This window comes from Penicillium macrosclerotiorum (genome assembly GCF_028827735.1).
Source record: "Penicillium macrosclerotiorum strain IBT 26536 chromosome Unknown utg000001l_segment0_segment0, whole genome shotgun sequence".
Classification (NCBI taxonomy): Eukaryota; Fungi; Ascomycota; class Eurotiomycetes; order Eurotiales; family Aspergillaceae; genus Penicillium; species Penicillium macrosclerotiorum.
Window position 1 is genome coordinate 1701157 of NW_026643081.1, and position 21426 is coordinate 1722582.

General features: G+C 46.1%; 9 protein-coding genes across 9 annotated transcripts; 3 read left to right on the forward strand and 6 right to left on the reverse strand.

The window, feature by feature from the left end:
• Positions 1–160: 160 nt before the first annotated feature.
• N7462_000574 (uncharacterized protein) lies at positions 161–1720 on the reverse strand (the record flags this gene model as incomplete). Its single annotated transcript, XM_057072300.1, has 2 exons — positions 161–1244; positions 1302–1720. The coding sequence occupies 2 exons, from the start codon at positions 1718–1720 to the stop codon at positions 161–163; spliced, it is 1503 nt and encodes a 500-aa protein (XP_056938830.1).
• Positions 1721–2753: 1033 nt separating this feature from the next.
• N7462_000575 (uncharacterized protein) lies at positions 2754–3587 on the reverse strand (the record flags this gene model as incomplete). The annotated part of the gene is made up of 1 exon (XM_057072301.1): positions 2754–3587. The coding sequence occupies one exon, from the start codon at positions 3585–3587 to the stop codon at positions 2754–2756; it is 834 nt and encodes a 277-aa protein (XP_056938831.1).
• Positions 3588–5572: 1985 nt separating this feature from the next.
• Positions 5573–6676, reverse strand: N7462_000576 (uncharacterized protein; the record flags this gene model as incomplete). Its single annotated transcript, XM_057072302.1, has 1 exon — positions 5573–6676. The coding sequence occupies one exon, from the start codon at positions 6674–6676 to the stop codon at positions 5573–5575; it is 1104 nt and encodes a 367-aa protein (XP_056938832.1).
• A 450-nt stretch (positions 6677–7126) lies between these two features.
• On the forward strand, positions 7127–8575 carry N7462_000577 (enolase C-terminal domain-like protein; the record flags this gene model as incomplete). Its single annotated transcript, XM_057072303.1, has 3 exons — positions 7127–7171; positions 7225–7329; positions 7385–8575. 3 exons carry the CDS (start codon positions 7127–7129, stop codon positions 8573–8575), a joined length of 1341 nt encoding a protein of 446 aa, XP_056938833.1.
• A 361-nt stretch (positions 8576–8936) lies between these two features.
• On the forward strand, positions 8937–11127 carry N7462_000578 (sugar porter family MFS transporter; the record flags this gene model as incomplete). The annotated part of the gene is made up of 12 exons (XM_057072304.1): positions 8937–8951; positions 9013–9066; positions 9116–9131; positions 9185–9462; positions 9529–9563; positions 9615–10008; positions 10058–10089; positions 10162–10379; positions 10433–10644; positions 10696–10742; positions 10807–10876; positions 10930–11127. The coding sequence occupies 12 exons, from the start codon at positions 8937–8939 to the stop codon at positions 11125–11127; spliced, it is 1569 nt and encodes a 522-aa protein (XP_056938834.1).
• Positions 11128–11727: 600 nt separating this feature from the next.
• Positions 11728–12840, forward strand: N7462_000579 (uncharacterized protein; the record flags this gene model as incomplete). Its single annotated transcript, XM_057072305.1, has 2 exons — positions 11728–11866; positions 12179–12840. 2 exons carry the CDS (start codon positions 11728–11730, stop codon positions 12838–12840), a joined length of 801 nt encoding a protein of 266 aa, XP_056938835.1.
• A 666-nt stretch (positions 12841–13506) lies between these two features.
• Positions 13507–14195, reverse strand: N7462_000580 (uncharacterized protein; the record flags this gene model as incomplete). The annotated part of the gene is made up of 3 exons (XM_057072306.1): positions 13507–13588; positions 13659–13981; positions 14034–14195. The coding sequence occupies 3 exons, from the start codon at positions 14193–14195 to the stop codon at positions 13507–13509; spliced, it is 567 nt and encodes a 188-aa protein (XP_056938836.1).
• Positions 14196–16657: 2462 nt separating this feature from the next.
• Positions 16658–17753, reverse strand: N7462_000581 (cytochrome P450; the record flags this gene model as incomplete). The annotated part of the gene is made up of 7 exons (XM_057072307.1): positions 16658–16668; positions 16719–16791; positions 16845–16923; positions 16976–17034; positions 17089–17165; positions 17227–17305; positions 17601–17753. The coding sequence occupies 7 exons, from the start codon at positions 17751–17753 to the stop codon at positions 16658–16660; spliced, it is 531 nt and encodes a 176-aa protein (XP_056938837.1).
• A 644-nt stretch (positions 17754–18397) lies between these two features.
• N7462_000582 (uncharacterized protein) lies at positions 18398–19150 on the reverse strand (the record flags this gene model as incomplete). The annotated part of the gene is made up of 1 exon (XM_057072308.1): positions 18398–19150. The coding sequence occupies one exon, from the start codon at positions 19148–19150 to the stop codon at positions 18398–18400; it is 753 nt and encodes a 250-aa protein (XP_056938838.1).
• Positions 19151–21426: the final 2276 nt, after the last annotated feature.

Sequence of the window (21426 nt, forward strand, 5' to 3'; positions counted from 1 at the left end):
AAAGCTAACCGAATGGATGACCGAAATTCAATCACCTTATGACAGGGAAATAGATAAATTTAAGAGATTTTCAATGAAAAGTATTATTCACTTGGGTTGAACGCTTAAGTGCTTTGCCTTTTTGGTCTTCCATTCCGAATCCTTGATTGGCTATTCTAGGCTATTCCAAATCATCGTCGCCTTTCTCGTGAATATGTGCCGCTAAATCTGAAAATACATGAGTTCCCCACTGGCGAGCCGGAATCTTTTCTGTGAAAAACAAAGAGATTTCAAGCTGTGTTCTTCCTTGTGTTTCCCCCACGCAGAACCAGACCCACGCAAGTGATGTGAGAGTAGTTCCCGCATAGACGAAACCCACCATGGGTCCGAGGCCAGCATCGGTATAGAGATAAGGAGCAGTAAAGGAAATAAGCCACAGGAAAAAGTAGAGAGACACGATGGAAATCGAAATAATCTTGTTCTGGTTCACACCCACAGAAAGTTCTCGAGTGATTGCATAAGTCAATGGACCTTGTCCAAAATTATAGGCACAAATGACCACATATGAAAACACGACAATCACATATTTCGAGGCAGTGGAGAGAAACTTTTGAGAACCAATTCCACCAATCACAATGAATGCAATAAAGATGAGCCCTGTGCTTACAAGAAGATTTGTGCGTCGGCTCAGCTTGTTGGCGGTGAGAACCGAGGCACCGACAGCGATGATTTGCAAGATCATGGTAATAAGTGTGATGGTGAATGGCTGAGAGACACCGATTTCTTGCGCGAATACAACACCATAGTTGTAGAAGAAAATTATGCCACAGATTTGTTGAGCATACATTCCACCTGCAGCCCAGAGTAGCTTTTTACGCTCGACAGAGTCCATGAGAAGAGACCTCCAGGAGGACGCTCTTAACTGCTCTTCCTCATATTCTCGAGCCTGTTCAATTAGTGCGATATCGGCAGATGGGTCGTAGGTGTCATCGTTCTGGTGAACCTTCCGCAAGGAGCTTTCGGCTAAGTCTCTCCGATTCCGAGAAATATACCAGGTTGGACTTTCCGGTATGAATGGTAGGAAGAGAAGGATTACCAGAGGTAGAATCACCAGTCCACCCATAGGCAGCTTGTAGGAAAGTGACGACTTGATCTCATTTGTGCCCTGGGTTATCCCCGATGCAACAAGCTGGGAGCAAGATTGAAGGAACTGGTACATGTAAAGAGCAGGACTTCGGATTTCAAGGGGCGCCACTTCACCCATACTTATGTAGAGTTAGTAATGTTCGATATCATTCCAATGAATAAAGTGAGAAACCGACTAGAGAAGAGAGGTGACCGTAAAATTCCCCACCCCGAGACCAATCAAGATACGACCCACTACAATGACACCCTCAAAGTGAGTGTCGGCGACCTGCGCAATGCCTCCTGCTAGCACAAAGAATGCAGCAATTCCCAAAACTGTCTTTCTTCCAAACCAATCATTGAGTGGACCCGATATGAACGCGCCAATCATGTCACCAATGTAGATGCTCGAAGTAGTTAATGAGGTAAAGTCAGTTGCAAGCGCTTTTGTCCCGCTTTCGTAGTGATTTCCGTAGTCGTTCTTGAACTCTTGCATTCCAAGAATTCCACTATAATATGTGTTGTCATAGCCAAACACAAGCGCCCCAAGTGCAGAGACCGAGCAGTAGATCAAGGCCCATTTATGGCGCTTGAAGTCCAAGTTGATATCAAGCATATTGGAAAAGACAACAAGCCTTTGAAAAATTGGGTTTAGCAAGTTCAGGAACTAAAGCCATGAGGTAGTCTTTATAGGATTTCAGCTTGTTACTCCTTGTGCATTGAAGAGCAGTACCCCACAGTGAAAGCTAAAAGTGGGAGTCAATATGAGGGGAACACCTAGCTATTGCTATATTTCTCCGAGGCTGACGACATATCTCCGGAGCATTGATTTGGGAGAACGTGCCGTAAATTCTCGGTTATATGAGCCAAAGAAATAAAAACGTCTTTAACAGGTTTAGCTGGGCCGAATACCTCGGAAGGAAGTGTTATTTAATTCGCCAAGCGAAAGCCTCTTAGGTTTTACTGTCAGTCCGGCCAAAAAATATGGGCTGAGATTGTTGCCCCCACGTTTTACCAGGGAAGACAAGCGATGTAGATCCCCCGTGGGGTAGCCTGGGGAAGTTTGGGCTTTTTGATACCCTATTGGTTTCAACCCCGCTTTTGCTTCTCCATTCTATTGGCCGTAACACAAAAGGTTTGAGTCAGCGTGGGTGTTAGTATTAAGTGGCTTAAGGAAATCCTTGATTGAAGAGAAATGATTTTCTTTCTTTCTCCATCCCAGATGTCCATTTCTTAAATGCGCGAATTTTGGCTTTCTGAAACAGAATCTCTCAATGTCCACCCGAAGAAGGAAAGTAGGCATCAGACAAGGCAAACCGGGTAGTGTCAATATATTAAATGAGCTATAGATTCAGGTGACTAAAAGATAATGAATTGAGAGCCCTTTTAAGCAGACATCGGTATGGAAGGGAGTGTTTTTGATGTCCCCTTTATAATTTGGCAAGTATGCCAGCTTCGTTCCTCATTGAAACGTTAAGAGTGGTATTTAGTAGGCAAGCCCATGAGCCAAAGGGGTCCAGCGATACAATGAGAGTAGTTCTCTACGGCGTGCTTTATGTTCATCCCACGAGTGAGGTCCAGACTGCTGTGCATCATACAGCATAGAGCGGAACACTTTCCGAAAGTTTTTCTGCATTTTATCAATATCTTCAACGGTCCATCCAAATTGACCAGAAACCACTTACCTGAAAAGTGGTATCCAGAGTAACCACGCTTACCTCGTGGGCTCGAATGATGGTCTCACAAACTTCTTCCACCGATCGGTTAGGTCCCAGTTCCGGCATACGGTCCACGAACAGGAGGAGGATGAAGCTGCCTTGGAGCAGGTATATGCCGAAAAGATAAGGCATAAAGACCATTTCTGGATCAAGCATGAGAATCTGAGAGATCACTTCTGTCGCACTGAGGGCATGAGAGGCGCATGCCAAAAAGCTTTCAGATGTGATCCAATCGTCCTTATCTTCAATCATCGAGATTGGATCCCATTTACCATGCAGTAAAATATAAAAGACATGAAGCAAGTAGGTGCTATAAACTTTGACCAGCTGAAGTTTAGGATCCTTGTAAATTCCGTTTCTTGGAGAGCCAAATGGGTCTATGCGGCCAGACGAGTTTCCATTTGATCGCTCATTGAAACCAGACATCGTAGAACCAGCAGAGAACAATTCCTGCGATTGAGACTCTAATCCAATGAGTTCCCGCTCGCGATGAGAAATCATGCCTTCAATCCTACGAATAGCATCAATTGTGATAAAATCTCCAAGTGTGGGGTGACTGCGGAAATGATGCAAATCGATGATATGCCCCAATACCCTGGCTAGGGGTAGGAAATACTCGAAAAAACCCGAACCAGTAATTTGTGACGGAGGTCCAAGAGGGCAGGCGGGGATGCAGTTCAGGTCAGCGGTGTCGAGCGATTGCCAAAGTCCTTCCGGCAAAGGCGTCCGCACGCAGAAAGTACCCTCGGGAATCCCGAGACGCATATTGAAGGACAGTGCAAGATGTCGATCTAAGCAGTAGATCAGCCAAAATAAACGACGTCTCTCTTCCTTAGAGACCAGCCATCTCCGAAATGTTGCATCGCCATTATACAGCCCGCAAAAGACCGGGCCTAAGTCAATATCTTGATCTTCCATGCTGAGTCCACTGGCTCGAACAATCCTGATGAGTTTATCTCGCCACTTTAGGGCGTCGGCTTTGTAATGACCACCAGATACAACAAGTGTAAGAATAGCAACGGCGAGAATGATATCAGTTGAGCCAAGCTGTCGTGGTAGTAGTGATTTACCAACTGCCTGCCGATCCTGAGTCGAGTGGGAGTTACCAGGCGAATTACCAGTAGGATTATGATGGAATTGCCACCCATCTAGACCATATTAACAACTCCCGGATGAAACTAAACATGGGGATCATCGGCGTACCTGATGTTCGGAAATAATTATCAGGATCCTCAGGCTGCAGTAGTTCTAATGATAGCTGGTAGAGGTCCACACTCATCCGTTCACGAGCCCCTGGTGTGTCAAAGATTTTCATGTCCGCGGTTTGGGCAACGCAGAATAAAATCACTGTAAGAAGAGCGGGTGAAGTTGGACGCGGATCTGTTGGGTGGAGAACTGATGTAGGGTGTAATACATGTGCAAGCATATAAGGGGAGGTGGACTTGAAAATAGAGTTATGCTCCTCATTGAAATACAGCTCAAGCATTTCAGAAGCCTCCTCGGCGGAAAGAATACCATCTAAGTGAGACAGCACGGAACTTAGACAGGGATAGGGTTGTCTCATCGGCACATTTTCTGGCAATGTAGTGGGAAGATTGTCAAAGACTGCTTGGTGTATATGTGGCAACGAGGCTTTGTGAGTGGTAGGAATCTTGGAGAAAAGAAAGCGTAATCAGCAACGCGGAACATATCGCGCAGCTTTGGGCTCATCTTCGGAGGATCAAAAACTCACATGGTTAGCATGGTTAGGGGTCATAGCCGGTCGATCTATATCTAGATTTGCGCCGCTCAGCGGGCCTGAAAGGAATCGATCCAGAGTATTCTTCTGGGCCACGAACGGAGAGTTTGGCGTCGGCAAGGGCTCTCCACCAGTCGAAGGGTCGAGATGCGTGGCGTTATTTGCATTCGTTTCTAGCCCATACTGTCGACTTTCCGGGTGCACATGGTTTGAAGGTACATCATGGGCTGAGGTGCTATTTGAGGTGACAGTATCATGGGGACTTCCGGCCTGATTATAGGAAGGACTGAAAGCGAAGGATCTCAGGCCATCTCGCTGGAGTTCTTGATAAGAATTGGATCTTGGGCGCCGACCGCGCTTGCGAACGACTTTGGTATAGTGACATGGCTCCTCACGCTCTATTTGTATCAATTAGTGCATCAGGACATGTATTTCCCTGAATATCTTCAATTTACCTGCACACCGATGACTTCGCCGGCTAATGATTAGCGTGCAAGCTTGGATTCTGGATTCTTGATAGGGACACTCACCACGGTCGCTGACCGTCACATCGTTGCTTAGAATGTGTACACGAATCACAGGCTCGTAGTACTCGCGTCTGACCACGGTGGGCCATTTTGGTGCTTGACATCTCAGGGCTACGGGGAGGGAATTGTCGAAAACCGCAGCGCGGATGCGGAGACGGAAAATGCGGGGACAGTCGGTGGAGCCGTTGACGGTGGGAACGAATCCATGACCGCCAAGGGGAACGAGGAGTCGACCAGACTTGCCCCCTGCGTGAGGTTTAAAAATGAATTACAATAATATTTCCCATCCTAGGTGCATAAATGGTCAATATATGGTAAATTTGCTTAACTGGAATGCCTCGCCCTCTAAGTCGTCGGATCCAAAGTACTAGAAGCCTCGGAGATGGCCCGAGGTCACTGAAAGCCCGTTGATGAACATAGACATCTCGTACCATTGGCCCTGTATTCGTATTTTCTATATATAGTGTCTCGAGGAAGAATTAGGATTACAATCTGGCAGGAATGGGCCTTTTTTTGGTCACATCCCATCCATCGCCGGGGCTGGGAAAGCAGTAGCCGTGCCAGGTTCCGAGGATATTTTGCACTGCTAAGCTTAAGTTGTTGTCATCTTCGCGCTTAATTGTGCTAATCTCTGCAGATGACCAGAGCCAACGTTGCTCGTTGGATATTTTTAGAACCTGTCTTGCTGTTGCAAGATTGTCTTCTAGCTCGTCGATCGAAGTAACCCCCATGATGGTTGTAATGCGAAAATCATCCGTTGATAAAGATTGAGCACGACGAATAGAATATCGTAGTGCCAAGGCTGCTAATGATTCACCTCTATCTGCAACGTATTTTGCGGCGTCTTTGACTACCTGTCGTAAGCCTTGAGGCGCTGGATGAAAATCGCCTAGGTCTCCAATCGGCACCCCATTTGCTCGGAGCAGACCGATGGCCAATGGACTTGAATTGCAAACACATGAGACCCCGGCCTCTTGGAAGGCTGAGAGCCCGTCTCGAGCCAGGCCGTCGTTCTGTAGAGTCATTTGGGCCCAGTTTTGAACGATGTCTAGAGGCCGGGAATGCTTCTCTTGAACACGGCGAGCAATGCGAGCAAGAATATCAATGCGGTACCCTGAGATACCAACAAACCGAACATGTCCTTCATGAACCATATCAAATAAAACACCGATGGCAGCCATCACCTCATCCACTGGAACAAATTCCACATCGTGGCAGAATACGACATCTAGGTAGGAAGTACGCAGGCGTTGAAGAGACCGCAGTACTGACTGGCGCACCCAGGCTGGAGAGTAGTCGAACTGAGTGGCTGTGATGCGCCCAACCTTCGTCATCAAGAGGTATTGATCTCGAGAATAGTTGTCAGCCAGTTCAGGATGAGAGAGTGCATCGCCGAGAACCAGCTCTGACGGATGGTAATAGGCAGAAGTGTCGATAGCTCGCAAACCCAGTTGAAAGGCACGCTTTAACACTTGTAGCGCTTGAGCAGATGTCGGATTTCGAAAGACTTGATGGCTGAATCCTGCCCCGCCTAGAATTAGCGGAGGAAGCAGTTGCGATAAGGGCGTTGAGGTCTTCGGAGGGCTCATTCTGAAACCTTGTTCGTGGGAGAACCAGATCCCCGAAGAGTTGGAAGGTCGGCAGATGGAGGAGAACGCGATGAAGGAGTTAAAGCACAATCACGATGGCATACCATGAACAGATTATATCCATTTACCCGGTCGCATCTTCACAGCTCGCACCCCGATTTTCCACAATCCCCGAGCATTTGGGGCATCATGAACAGCTGGCACCAAACACAGGGAATTCTCCGATTTAAATACCCGACGGAAAATTGGAAAATTGTTTGATTGGTCCACGCGGGAGTTGCCGATCTGTTCCAGCGGCACGTCACACATGAGGCAATTGCAAATTACCCGATCTCGTAGTTGTTGCAAATGTCCAAATATACAGCATTCGCAAGGCGGACCGATGGAAAATGGTTGATTTTTGCGGTCGCAATTGTTGATTTTCCATTCAATCAAGCGTCACAAGCCACTATGACGACCATCACCGGATTTACTTCTCACGACGTCCGATTCCCGGTAAGGATGAGCTTGAAATGGGCATATAACGGCGCACAGCTGACCCAGCAAAGACTTCTCTTGACCAAGTTGGCTCAGATGGCATGAATAGAGGCCCCGATTACTCGGCCGCATATTGCATTCTGCAGACAGACTCCGAGCACAACGGCTATGGAATGGCAAGTACCCTCGTTTCTCAGCACCCTGTATTGACTTCTCTGACTGTCTCGGCAGACTTTCACTATTGGCCGTGGCAATGATCTCATATGCAGTGCCATCGATCTTCTTGCCCCGTTGATTGTCAACCGTAAATTAGAGGAATTGGTGCAGAACTGGGCTCAGACGTGGCGCTATCTCACATCGGATTCCCAGCTCCGATGGGTCGGGCCTGAGAAAGGAGTCGTGCATATGGCGTTAGGTGCTGTGGTAAATGCTATCTGGGATTTATGGGGCAGATCCGAAGGGAAACCGGTTTGGAAACTCATCGCCGATATGTCCCCTGAGCAGGTCGTGCAATGCATCGACTTCCGGTATCTCACCGATGCAATCACCCCGGAGGAGGCGATTCAGATGCTTTATGAAACACAACAGGGCAAAACAGAGCGAATGGAGGAAGTTGAAAGCAATCGTGCCGTGCCAGCATATACCACCAGTGCCGGGTGGCTCGGTTTCAGCAAAGATCGAATGCGTGAGCTGTTGCAGCAAAACTTGGATCAAGGCTTCAAGCATTTCAAGTTAAAGGTTGGCGGGTCTGTCGAGGAAGACCGAGAGCGACTGCAACTGGCCAGGGAGGTTATTGGATACGACCAGGGAAATGTTTTAATGGTGGATGCAAACCAGGTCTGGTCGGTACCGGAGGCTATTGACTATATGAAATGTCTGGCGGAATTCCAGCCGTGGTTTATCGAGGAGCCCACATCGCCAGATGATATTCTGGGCCATGCCACCATCCGCAAAGCCCTTCAGGGTAAGGTAGGGGTTGCAACTGGAGAGATGGTTCAGAACCGTATTTTGTTCAAACAGTTGTTGCAGGCTGGCGCGATCGATGTCTTGCAGCCAGACGCTTGTCGGGTCGGCGGCGTGAATGAAGTGCTGGCAATTCTTCTTTTGGCGCGGAAGTTCAAAGTACCGATTGTGCCTCACTCCGGTGGTGTTGGTCTTCCAGAGTACACAGCGCACCTGAGCACTATTGACTTTCTGGTCGTTAGTGGACAGAAGAGCATCCTCGAATACGTAGATCATCTTCATGAACACTTCCTCGAGCCGGCTCGAACTGAAGCTGGCTATTATGTCACACCACAGGCACCGGGATACAGTGTTCAGATGAAGCCAGAGACTTTGGAGAGATACAGCTTTCCCGGGGGACCAAAAGCTGGTGGAGAAGCGCTGAAGCAAATGGTATTCTTCAGGGAGATCGCGGATTAGCCGCATTATAGAGCTTTTGTGTCGAAGATGGCTACTATCTGGTAATTGGGGACAATATACTGCATAGAAGAGAATGGTTAAGCTATTATCAAAATTCATTTTTAAGACTCAACACCTAGCTGGATCCTGGAACCGATGTTATCGCCGTAATGAGATTGTAAACTCCGCGTTCAAGCCTCGCCAGGTGGATCCGGGGCCCCGGATATTTGCCCATTGGTGGCCCAGAGCTCCACTCGTCTTTTGTTGAGGGGGTCAAATTACCCGTCGGAGTTCTCCTCACAATGTTAAATAATACATGGTAGAGCGGGTAGACGGGTCTGAGGTCTCTGTAATCCCTTCTATTGTATGCACGTCGTTCATCATGGGTGGCTCGTGGGTAAGCGATCGCAGTGCTATTGCCCATAGTCAAATTGAGTCCAATTGATTGACTGTGGCAGAAACCGTACCTCTATGGTCTCGCACCATGCACCGGTGGGGTTGCATTTGGATATGTAAGAGCTACGGATAAGTCAAATGGAAAACACACTCTAACAGTCATAGGATACGGGATCGATGAGTTCGTGGAGAAACAGAGATTTTGTGATTGGAAGCATTGATAATTTTTTCCAGGTGGAATTCTGGCCATGCCACAATTTCTCTCCTATATGAACAACCCAGGCGACTTTCTGCAAGGGGGAATCACAGCATCCATTCAGGCTGGTTCATTTGCTGGCTCGCTTTTGACTGGTGCATTCCTGGCAGATCGTCTAGGTCGCCGCAAGACTATTCTGCTGGGCTCTTTGATCTTCACAATTGGCGTGGCGATCTCGACTGCGGCTAATAATGTTACTGCACTTGTTGCTGGCCGAGTAATTAATGGATTGGGAAATGGCTGTTTGGCAATGATGGTATGTACATGATCCTTGTGGTTCCGTCCTCATTCATTGGCCATCAACTGAAATGAGGAAACTTAGGTACCGTTATACCAAAGTGAAATTTCTCCTCCGCAGTAAGTCTGTGATAATTCTTTGGAGAGCTTGATTGGCTAAGATCTTTCTAGAATTCGGGGACGAATTGTATCGCTGCAGCAATGTTGTATAAATTTTGGCATCTTGATTGCTTTTTGGATTCAATATGGAACCAGCTTTTTGGCCGGTGAAGCTTCATGGCGCCTAGCATTGGGTCTCCAGATGATCCCTACAGCATCTTTGCATTTGACAATGTACTTCCTACCAGAGTCACCTCGCTGGCTTGCTCAGCGAGACGACCACGAGGGTGCATTACGAGCGCTGGCTCGAATGCACTCTGATGGCGACATAAATAATGCGTTCGTTCAGGCTGAACTGCTGGAAATCGAATCCAAGATTCAGTGGGAAAAGCAGCACCCACCTCCAACTTATCTTGAGATGCTTTTTGGTCGGGATCGTCGAAGAACGTGGCTTGGCATTGGAGTGGTGAGTCTTAGAACACGGAATGTGAGAATCAGGACTGATATCTGGATAGCAATTTTGGCAACAAGTGACTGGTGTCAATGTGTAAGTGGAAAGCTCTTCTGCCTAAAGGGTTGTCTATACGAATCCAGAAACTCACACCTCTCATTAATTTAGAATCATGTATTATGCTGTGTTTCTTTTCCAACAGGCAGGAATTACTGGGACGAAAGGCTCACTCCTGGCCAATGGTATCCAGGGTGTTGTTTTGAACGTTTTCACTTGGCCAAATATGTACTGGATGGACACATGGGGTCGGCGAACTCCTATGGTCATCGGCGGGATCGGCATGGGTATTTCAATGATGCTTATAGGCACGATTATGAAAACTCAAGGTCTGTATCAAAAAAACTTTTCTCAGTGAGATTGGCGCTGATGAGGACTATAGGAGATCCCATTTACAATAGCGTTACGCAAAAGACCAATTTTTCATTTAGTAGCCAATCGGCCTCTAATGCCACCATCGCATTTATTTATGTCTATGTGATGACCTTTGCGTTGACATGGGCTTGCGTGGCCTGGGTCTATCCCCCAGAGCTGTTTACCACAGGATCTCGTGGCCGTGGAACTTCCATGACCTCCGCGACTAACTGGTTTGTAGTATGTTGTGGCTTCATTAATCATCGGAGTAAACTTGACTGACGCACATAGAACTTTTGGTTTGCTCTTTATATTCCCACGGCTATGAATAAAATCTCGTGAGCAAAATTTATTCAATCTAACAAGAGATCTTGAGATATCTGACAAATTGATGGCACCTAGTTGGAAACTTTACATGGTATTTATGACACTCTGTTATACCATGGCTATCGTGGTATACCTTTTTTACCCAGTATGTACTTAAACAATATCCCTCGACGGATCAACCTTTAACCCAGAAAATAGGAAACAGCTCAGAAAACATTGGAAGAAGTCGACTTTCTTTTTTCAAAAGACCGCACGATTTGGGTCTTCCAAGATCGCGAGGCACGCAAAGTGGGAGCAATCTTCGAGCGCGACCTTGCTCATGGAGAAGCGCTTACAGAATTCGATGGCAAAGGCACCATTGCTGCTCATATCGACAACGTCGGGCTTCAAGCATAGATTGCGGCGTCCCAATACCCCGTGTTGCCGGTTTTTAAAAAACATATCAAAGATGTTGAGAAAGAATAGCGAGGCCGAATGTCCATTTTTCTGATCCGGAAGGAATGAAGTTTGTGATCACATTAAACTCTTTATAAGTTGTTTGTTTTTTTTTTCGCATGATTCAAAATTATTTTCCCTGAGAGGACTATCAAAATTCATGCTATGGTATTTCGGGATTTTATCCGAATGACCATATAGCCGTCTCGGCAAGCGTGATGTCGATCATCCTCGGCATGAGGGGCTTATCTGGGTACAAAATCCCCCTGATGAAGGATATATTTCAAGTTTAGAAGAGAACGAAGAAACAGAGAGTCTCAAATTATGAGGGAATATGAACGGTCTCTTTGGAGTTGTATTTGAGAAATTCTTCTAAGCGCAGGCTGTACTAGTTTCCCAGTCGGCCGAGATCCATGACAACAATCTATCTCTTAAGATCCCGAGGGCAGAGGAGCCATCGGCATTCGGATATATGGCCCCTTTCGTCAATATTCAAAAGATACATAATCTCCAGATCTGTTTCTTCAAATAGAGTCTAACTATTGTCTTTTGTGATTTAAAATGGCTGGAGTGAAAGTATCACCGGCTTTGCCCACCCCAGCAGAAACCCCGATTGTCAACAGAGACGTAAGCTACCCCAGGTGGTTTGGTGGATCTGCCTCTTGCATGGCGGTTTTGATATCGCATCCTTTTGATCTAAGTAAGGACATGTGAACTTCTGATAAGACAGTCTATAAACTGAAGGGAATAAAGTCAAAGTCCGAATGCAAATCGTACCAGATGGAGCAAGACAAGGATCAATCGGGACGGGCATCCAAATCATTCAGACCGAAGGAGTCAAAGGTCTTTATCACGGTGTGAGTAATTCAACATTATATTGATTTCTCCTAAGCGAATTTCTCCATTTACCTCCATGGTTACTGACCTAAGACAGCTCTCAGCTGGGTTCACCAGATCATGTAAGTGCCGCTTGAATGTTTGGACCCTTAATATTAATCGACAATTCAAATAGTGACCTATGGGGCATCTCGGATTGCACTCTATGAGGAGCTTAAGCAATCAGCCATGGAGCATGGGAAACCAGTCACGGTTCCTATGCTCACTGCAATGGCTGCCATATCCGGCTTTGTGGGAGCAATATTTGGCACTCCCTCGGACATTGCAAATATTAGGATGCAGAATGATAAGTCCTTAGCACCTCAAGATCGTCGCAATTATCGCCATGTTTTCGATGCTTGGATGCAAATGAAACGCTACGAGGGGTGGAGGGCCTTCAGACAAGGAATGTGGCCCAACTGCTTTCGATGCGCAATAATGACAGCAAGTCAACTAGCATCCTATGACATCTTCAAGAAGCTGGTAATGAGTATCAGTAATGCAAAGAGCGAAACACCTTTTGTTCACTTTTCAGCATCCGTGATGGCTAGTTTGATTGCAACATCAATTTCCAGCCCAATGGACGTGATCAGGACGCAGTTGATGAATTCCTCCGAAAGTGCATCCGTACTCAGAATCGTGGGAAAATTGTTCCGTCTCGAAGGTTACCGATGGATATTTCGTGGCTGGACTCCTAGCTTTATACGTCTAGGGCCCCAGACAGTTGCAACCTTGGTTTTATTGGAACAACATAAACGGTTTTATAGAATGGTCACGTCAGTGGGAGATTGCCCATAAAACAGGGTTAAATGATACTCAAAAGTGGCACTGATGCTCTCTCAACATTTTCTTGCCATTAATTACCTTCGTAAGCGCCAATTTTAGCTCATTCCAGCGCTCTAACAGGGACAAAAACCGGCAAATAAACAGCCTTCCGGATCTTGCAAAATCAGGTGTTGATTTACGGCCCCATCTTAAAACGTGTACTGAAGTTCCCACAAAGGGGTCGGTCTGCAGGGTCCATGAGGCCAAATGACCCCTACCTTACCAAGTACGAAGAATATTAATGTTTAATATACTTGAATACGAGAACATAGATGACTCCTATCACTCGAGTATATCAGTCATCGCAGTAATGTAGAAGCAAAATGCGGAATCGTCAAATTGAAAAGGTGCCACCAAAAACTTCATGTGCTTGACAGATTTCCCTGGTAATCGGTGGTTGTCTCATACTGAATTCTCATTTCTTGTTAAGGAAAGCAAACACCGAAAGCCTCAAACCAATCACAATTAAACAGTAAACCTTAACAGGGTAAACAAACTTTCCTCCTCCATCTCTTTTGACGTCCTCCAAGCTTTCAAACCATTAGTCTTTTCAAGCCTCTTTCATAGACTATGACCAATTCATAGTAGACATTTTGATGTAATAAATGATTGCTTGCTATTGCGATAGCCATGTCATCTTTATTCCTTCTCCATGGCGATCATAGATTTCTTCTGGCGCCACAAGAAAAGACTGCAAATAGTCGAAAAGAAGAACAAAATGCTGAATGAAGATTATTAGCAAGCATTTAGACCCAATGGGAGTCTTACCAGCCGGAAAAAAAATAACTCACCATAAGGCAATGCTCAATCCCCAAATAGCCTTTGTTTCTAAGCAAATTGCCTTAGAAGCACCGATCCATGATGCGTAATTGATAGTCGTACTAATGCTTTTCAAGTAGCTCGATGAAGAAAAGACATAATCAACTGCAGCATTATCGCTAATGTTGGATAATTTATAGCAGTCCAGGTATGAGAGAGGCTTGCCCATTCCAACGGCGACGACAATCATACCGACAAGCACAAGGAAGTCCACCACGGCAAAAGAGAGAAAAGGGAGTTTGTCATCGACGTATAGAATGGACGTAAGTATACAATAGAGAGTAGCGAACGCAGTCTGTTGAATTAGTTGAGTTTTGGCGATATCACAAAAAGGAGAAATGACGTACCACACAGATTGTCCCGATCAAAATACCTGGCGGGTTTGCATCATTGGAAACCATCACAGAGATGAACTTGGCAACAATACCGATAACGGCAACAAGCGAGCATATTTCGAAGATTCGTGCCAGCTGGTAGGTTGCACCGAGGGCTTTGTAACGGCGATTCATTTTGTATGTTGGTCGTGGTCTCGGTCAAGCTCGATGGGTATAGACTTGTTTTGCACCGTTGTGGTAAATATATCGTAGCTCTCTCGAAATAGTAACAGAATTGATAAATAGAATCTGATAATCTGGATAATAGCGAAAGGAATGAGGGCAATTGTCCAGAAGAAAACAAGAACAAAGAACCGGAATCAGCGAAAGTGATGCTTGAAAGGAAGTCATTCAGATGGAATTCGTTCCTTATATAACGCTAGTTCAATTCCTCAGCCGCACACAATTTTCAAAGTGTAATAGCTGAAGACAAGAAGCTTCTAAAATAAGACTCACAGGCAAGGTCTAGACTTCCTCTGACGATAGGATTTTCCGGATGTGGCTTGTCACAGAATGTCTGGAGCCCAGAGGCTCTGCGGTCGGACAAATCAAATTTCATTGATGAAAATGCATTCACAGCTGAAACATTCCCTTACATGTTTATTCTTTCAGCTACAGAAGGCCGAAGACTCATTTCGTAGTAATTGGTGCATCTATTTTGCAGATCCGCAGCCTGGGCGCGTTCATGTCTCCGGCGTGTGGGGCCCGGCGCGTGGAGGTGGAACTTTAATTACCCTTGTCACATCTCGCCCACTAGTTCTTCGGTGTCGGCAAGCATCTGACACAGGCGCCTAATGGAATGAGCCAGGCATGATTGCAGACCTTCTAGAGAGTATCAACCTTGTTTCATAATTAAGTGTCGCTTACTATTTTGGGACCCAGTAGCTAAGCCTGGCTACCTGTTGATGATTTCCGCGCTTCAGCTGCCAGTAAACAGGCTAGTTGTGGGATCCTGGCAGGGGGTAAATCAGCTATGTCCTGAATCTCATGGTGTCAAGGCAAGAAATAAGCTCTAGTAGCGAGATCAAAAATACCGTAGAGATTACAGCATACAAAATGACTTTTACTCGCATAGTATTGAGTAATTCTTTCATTGCTGCCACAGTAGAGTTTGCCGAATCCGCTAACGAGCTGGCCTAAAAATAGCTGAGATTCTACTCATGCCATTTTCATCAACTCTTTTGAATTAGACTTGAATGTCAGATAGATTTACAATAACGGTGACAGGACCTTCTACAGACAATATCTGGAGTAAATATAGCGATTTAAATGTTTATCCAAACATGTCTCATCCTGCCTCATATAACCGTTAGCCTTAAAGGATATACCGACAATTGAAATTTTGAAATCAGAGGCGTTTAGAAGGACTAACTTCCTAATGAGCCATATCTAGCGTGGTTTAGATTAGATTGTCGGTTACTTTCACATGAAACGGTACTGTGTGAATGTTTTGCATGTTCCCACGGTCGGGATATACAATCACGTGATAAATATAGGGTTGCACATGTACATTATGACAAAAGTAGTGTGCTCCGGAGGATACGGATATTCATATATGGAAGCTTTTGCCACTATTTACCGCCTTTTATTTACTTTATCTACTATAACCTTACTAGTTTATAGGTGCATGCAACTTCCACCTACCGTTCAGACCACAATAGCTCTTTGTCGATGTAGTAGAATACGGTAGAAGCTTGGAAAGGTGGATCAAATAGAATGCGATGCTCAATGTGATGGTGCCTAACTAGATAAAATATCTGGCAGGGAGTGTTGAACATCCCCTGCCTCGCCTACTAGCGTTGTTATGGCGCTTTATTCGGTGGCTTCTCTTACTCGACGCTCTTTCATGAGCTTGCATGCATATATACCAAAAAATGTCTGGCAAAACTTGGCCTTTCCATTACATTCTAGTGCTATCACCTCGCCGCTCTTGGACCACTGAGTAGAACTAAGCACGCCCCTGACCAACCTGAGCTAGTTAGTGACCCTTATATAGTCAAATTGATTAGCTCACTGAGACTGATCATAGGTCATTGATTAATTACTGAGCCTGATTATAAGATACTAATTGTAGGATAGTGGCCGGTCAATAAGGCAAGCAACAAATAACAATACAGCGTTTTTATTGAGACATTGGCATTAGAGGCAAACTCTCCAGATACTTGGTGAATAGGCATCTAATATAATTGATGCCGGGAATGTCGAATACCTGGAACCCCTTGTAGCATGCTCTCAACATAAGTTATCTTTGCAAAAATCAAGCATGGAAGAGCATGGAATGACCTGTTCTCAGGACAGGCTGGCCTAAATCAGGTTAGTAAGCTCAATGGCGACGAAGAATAATTGTGGAGGGTGGCACCGACTAGCAGGGAGCATTCTTGCTGCAACGTCTCAAATGTCTGATTAATAATCTTTGCCTTTTCTTGACTCAAGACTCGCAGTGTGACGGGGAGTCTCGACGAGGCGTTGCCGGGCATTTCAGAACGGCGAATATACGTCAATGGATCAAGAGGCTGCGCTGTCCCAGGAACCCACTTGATCTCGAAGGCCCAGAGGATCCTCATCATTGCAATGGCAAGTGATCGCTCAGCAACATGTTAACCAGGGCCTATCATTTGTCAATAATACGGTGACTTAAAGTTATGCTACTCGACGTACAGATGCGACGGCCAGCACCGAATGCAAAATGATCGCGTTTGGTCACATCGGGAGAGTTGACACTCTGCATTGTCTGTGGAAGCTGGTCAGTCATGGGACAAGCTGACCTGGCTATCTTTTACTTACGGTCGTATGGTAATCGGTGTATCGCTCGGGCCAGAAACAATCCGGGTTTTCATGCCTTCTCGGATCATGGGAAATAGCCCTGGACGGTCGACGGTTAAATAGTTCTTCTCTTCGTCTTAGGTCTACCTTACCATGCATTTAGGTGAATACGAGCACCTTTGGGGATTCGGTGCACATTGTAAGTTATGTCCTTTGTTGTGACATGGGGATGGCCGAGGGAAACGGGAGGGCGCCATCGTCAGACCTCTTTCATCATGCATCGAAGGTATGGAATATGCTCCAGATCGGCAAACTCAGGTAGGCGATCGCTAACAACCGCTTCTATAGCAGCAGCAGCAGAAGAGGTCAGCAGATGTTCTGGGAGAATTTGTTTCAACCATACCAATCTCAGCTCGCGCCTTCTGCTGGACATCCGGATATTGAAGTATCGCTTCTAGGAACGACCATGTTGAGACCTGACTCTGTTAAATTAAAACACTGTCAGAACATCTTATTTCATAGCCGAAGCTGTTTCATAGCCTTAGCGTATCTGCAGCACCGATAACGAGTTGAAATGCAAGATATGCTGCTTCTGCCTGGGTGGTGAAGCCGCCCTGATCGGCCGCCCGAATAACGGAGGGAAGAAAGGCGTCAGCCATGTATTTTCCAGCGAATTCGGGATTTTTAATTCTCTAAACTCTGAGTTAAATTTTGACAGATGTGTAACACTGATATAAGATTTAAAATAGCAGGGCCTTACCTCTAGGCGCACCATACACCATTCCAAGTCCCGCTTGAATCGTTTCCGGGCATCTTGTTCCCACGGCTTGAGGCATCAACTCCATCCTGTTCAGCGTGCTCGTCGAAATATTGGAGCATGTACCGATCCACACGTGTCGCAGTATGCCATTGGTAGAATATTGCTGTCATTGTGATTAATCGAGCAAAGAGTCCGAAATTTTGCGACGGTAGAATACGAGCGAGTTTGAATACGTTCAAAGCATCTTTGAGCAAAACTGTGCGCATGACATCTAACTGAATGTCAGCTGAGATCTATAAACACTGAGCCCAATCCAGTCATCACCCTGCAAACCCTTGAGTCTCTACGATAGTCTTGCCATATCCAAATCCCACAATGTCTCTTGGCATGGCAAGTACGGTTCAACGTCCTCCAAGCTCATCATTGGCGGAACAGTGGCGTTTATGCTGAATTGGAAGTCGACCAACTGCAAAAGTTTAGCATCCCAGGCTCTCATACCTCATGGCAATGGGTATCAACAAGGGTCAAACTACACACCCAAATACCCAAATACCGTATTGAAGTCTCCTGCCGAGCTCTCTCTCAAGCCACCTGCAAGCTCCAGGATCACGGATACTGGTAGCATCGAAGGAATCGTAAAGTATATCTTCGCGACGTATTTTGGAGTTTATGCCCCTACACGCCGTCACCAACATGGCCCTTTGAAACTGCGCCTTCAAGGAAAGTTGTCTTGAGCCATGATAGGCAGTTTGTATTTGATTCAATAACGCGGCCTGCGCGAATGGAATCTGGATAGTCTCCTGAATATTATCTTCTAACTGAAGTGGGTGCTCCGGTCAGCAGGGTTCTGGATCATGACAAATGAGCTGATATACCACATTCTCGACTGCTTCACGCAAATATCTCCCAGAACTGTGGATACTGTATGGGCCTGCGGGATCTTGGAGAAGCGACCTCCGATGGTAGCAACCGCCAGAATGAGCAACGGGGGCTCTTCGGACACATTGAATGTCGCTTTGTGCAAAACAGTAAGAGTGTGATGGAAATATTCAAAGTAAAGCTGTACAAAGGAATTGATAATTTGCGGGTTGCTCAACAGCTCTCCGCAGCTCGGAGAGCTGCCCAGAATCTGCTGGTTCTGATTCTTCGTCATCAAAGATGTCAACTTCTCCACTTGCTCTCGTCGGACTCTGGCTACGTGGCCGTAGTCCTCCATCGCCAGAATATCCTCCAAGCTAAGGAGGTTTAACATTGACCTTGGAAGCCCCTGTATATTGTCAGAGTCATCTTCAGTTCTATTTGGAATATGTTCTGGATCCATCAATGCCGGCGGTGGTTGAATGCTCCAGAGATTCACCTGAATCATCCCAGACCAGCTAGAGGTGAGCAAGAAGTCTGAAGGATTAAGTAGTTCGGGGCCTGTCAGGTTCTCAAAGTATCTGAGGGAATCGTTACGAAGGACATCTGTGTCCACTTGCCCTGCTGTGACACTATGCGGGTCTGAGATACTAGTCGCATCAACTTTGGGTCCATTTACAGGAAAGGTCGAAAGATCCAGAAAGTGCATGCTAAGACCTTGAGATGGTGTGTAGTTTTGAAAGGACCAGTCAAAGATCGGACTGTATGCAGCATGGCCAGCATTCGTTTCACGAAGTGATGGATCAGCCCCGCCAGCTCTTACCGTGGTCAACAGGGCGGCTTCCTTCTAGTCTCAAGCAGCCTTACCTGTGGTGACTGGAAACTGCGGCATGGCATGAAGAGATGGATTCAGGCTCATCATGTCGTAGGCATTTTTTTGACATTCTCTCACGGGTCGAGGCAGATCGGGTACGTGAGGGAGTTTCCGGAACTACATCGTCGGCTTCGGTCGGATTGCCCGAACTCTCTTGGGACTTCCTAACACAAGGGATATTCTTTCGTTGACACCTGCCACATGGATCTGAGGGTGGACAACGCAGCTTGGCTTTGGCACAGTGGTCACAGGCTGTACGATTGCGGCTTTGTGGGTGCTTGGGCCTGTTCTGAGTAACTATCGAGCTTCAATTTCTTATGTCGATTAAGGAGATCACTGTTATTGTTAGAGAGGGGCGTAATAACGAGCAGCAGTGAGGCTTGCCATTAGTTAAATCCTTTCCCACATGTACTGCACTGATATGGGCGTTGATTGAGGTGGGAGCGTTGATGGCGAGTCAAATGTTCGCGTCGAGAGAACTGATGCGCACAGAAACTGCAGGTCAGTTGCATTTTTCCGCAGCTCAACAGAGGTTGGATAAAAGCTACGAATGATGGGAAACCGCATCCTGATCCAGCAGGAGTAGGTTATAGCTTCATTCGACATAATGTCGATACTGTCAAAACAATTCTCGTTATGAAGAGTTGACTCTTGTCTCCTGGCTATTCTGCCAAGTGCCATGTTCATGGGTGCCTCTGATTCTTGGATAGTGATAAGTACATTTCCCCCTCGTCGACAACAAGCTCCACCAACCCTAGGCTCCCCCCGCCGAAATATCGCAATTGAAGCTCGCTATCCACTGCCGTGAGACAAAAGCCTGACAAAGATCCTTCCTGCCGAAGAGTGGCTGGTCCAAGAAAATAAGAAAAATAATTTTGCATTTAACGCCGACAAAGGAGGTGAACCTGAGTGGCTTCCAGATTGCTTCAAGGTGTCTATGAGAACTCGGTCGGCATTTCCGAGATGGTTGATTCCCGTCGGCCCCTCCCCCACATCGGCAACCCACTGTCTTCCGACGCTCTCCTCGAGTGTATATGTCAAGCCGACATAGACAGAGTTTCAGTTTACATATACTATACCCGTTTGGGTAGGGATTTCCTGGCGCTAAGGCCCACTGTTGCCTGACAAGTGAGTACGATTCTCGCTAAAACGACCATCTTACACACGCACTGATTCCAAAAAACATGTTTTCTGATTGATCCGACTAAGATTGATCGAGTAAAGGCTGTATTTAGTAGTGGTAATGCAGTATGGGAAAAATGGGGCGGCATCACGTGCGCTAAACCGAAGGCAGTATAAAGTGGGTCCACCGCCCTACGTGTAAACTGAGAATTTCTTAGGTGTCGTGATGAGCTGCGTCCTCTCGCATGCGAACCGTCGGGATCGGGGTCGGACCTGCCGGGGTGCACTGTGAGGAAGAGACCTCGAAATGGGGCGGATAAGCATTGATTCTCCTGGATGAGATATACTTCTTTATTTGCGTGATGAGGTGGAGTAGTAGCCTCTAGAAATATAAACACACTTTTCTCAAAGAAAGCTTTGTAGGTGAAAGTTCGGTTATCCTGTGGCTCTTTCCATTGAGGAAAGCGACGCCTGGTGCATAGATTGAACCAGAATTAGTGCCATGATCCATAAATGACACCATTTTTTTATGATTCTTTAACAAAGAAAAGTTCGAATCTGTGCCATAAGGAGACTTTCAGTAAATAAAGACATGATAAAAATATTTTATTCAATGAAATACCACTCTACCTGAAGAAATTCTTTGTTCAGGCACAGGCGCTACTCTCAAGGCCAGCAAAGTGCCATAAGTTGAGAATCTTTTAAACATCAAATGCCGTTGGATTTCTATTTCTCAAAGTACATAGCATCTGCCTTATCTGCTGCATAAACCATTTCACCAAACTGAATCGCTCAATTTGAGTGGTATTGATACGCTATCTCTGTCTAGCCTTTTCTGGTTATCAAGATTCGAAATGATATCGCGAACAAAATATTCTGGCTCTGGATCTCATACATGGGGGTTTGATTCAGGAAAGCAGAAAAGTCCTTTATTTTCAGACTTTCCTTCAAAGGGTCAGAGTAATGTTCCACATGAAAGAATAGAGCCC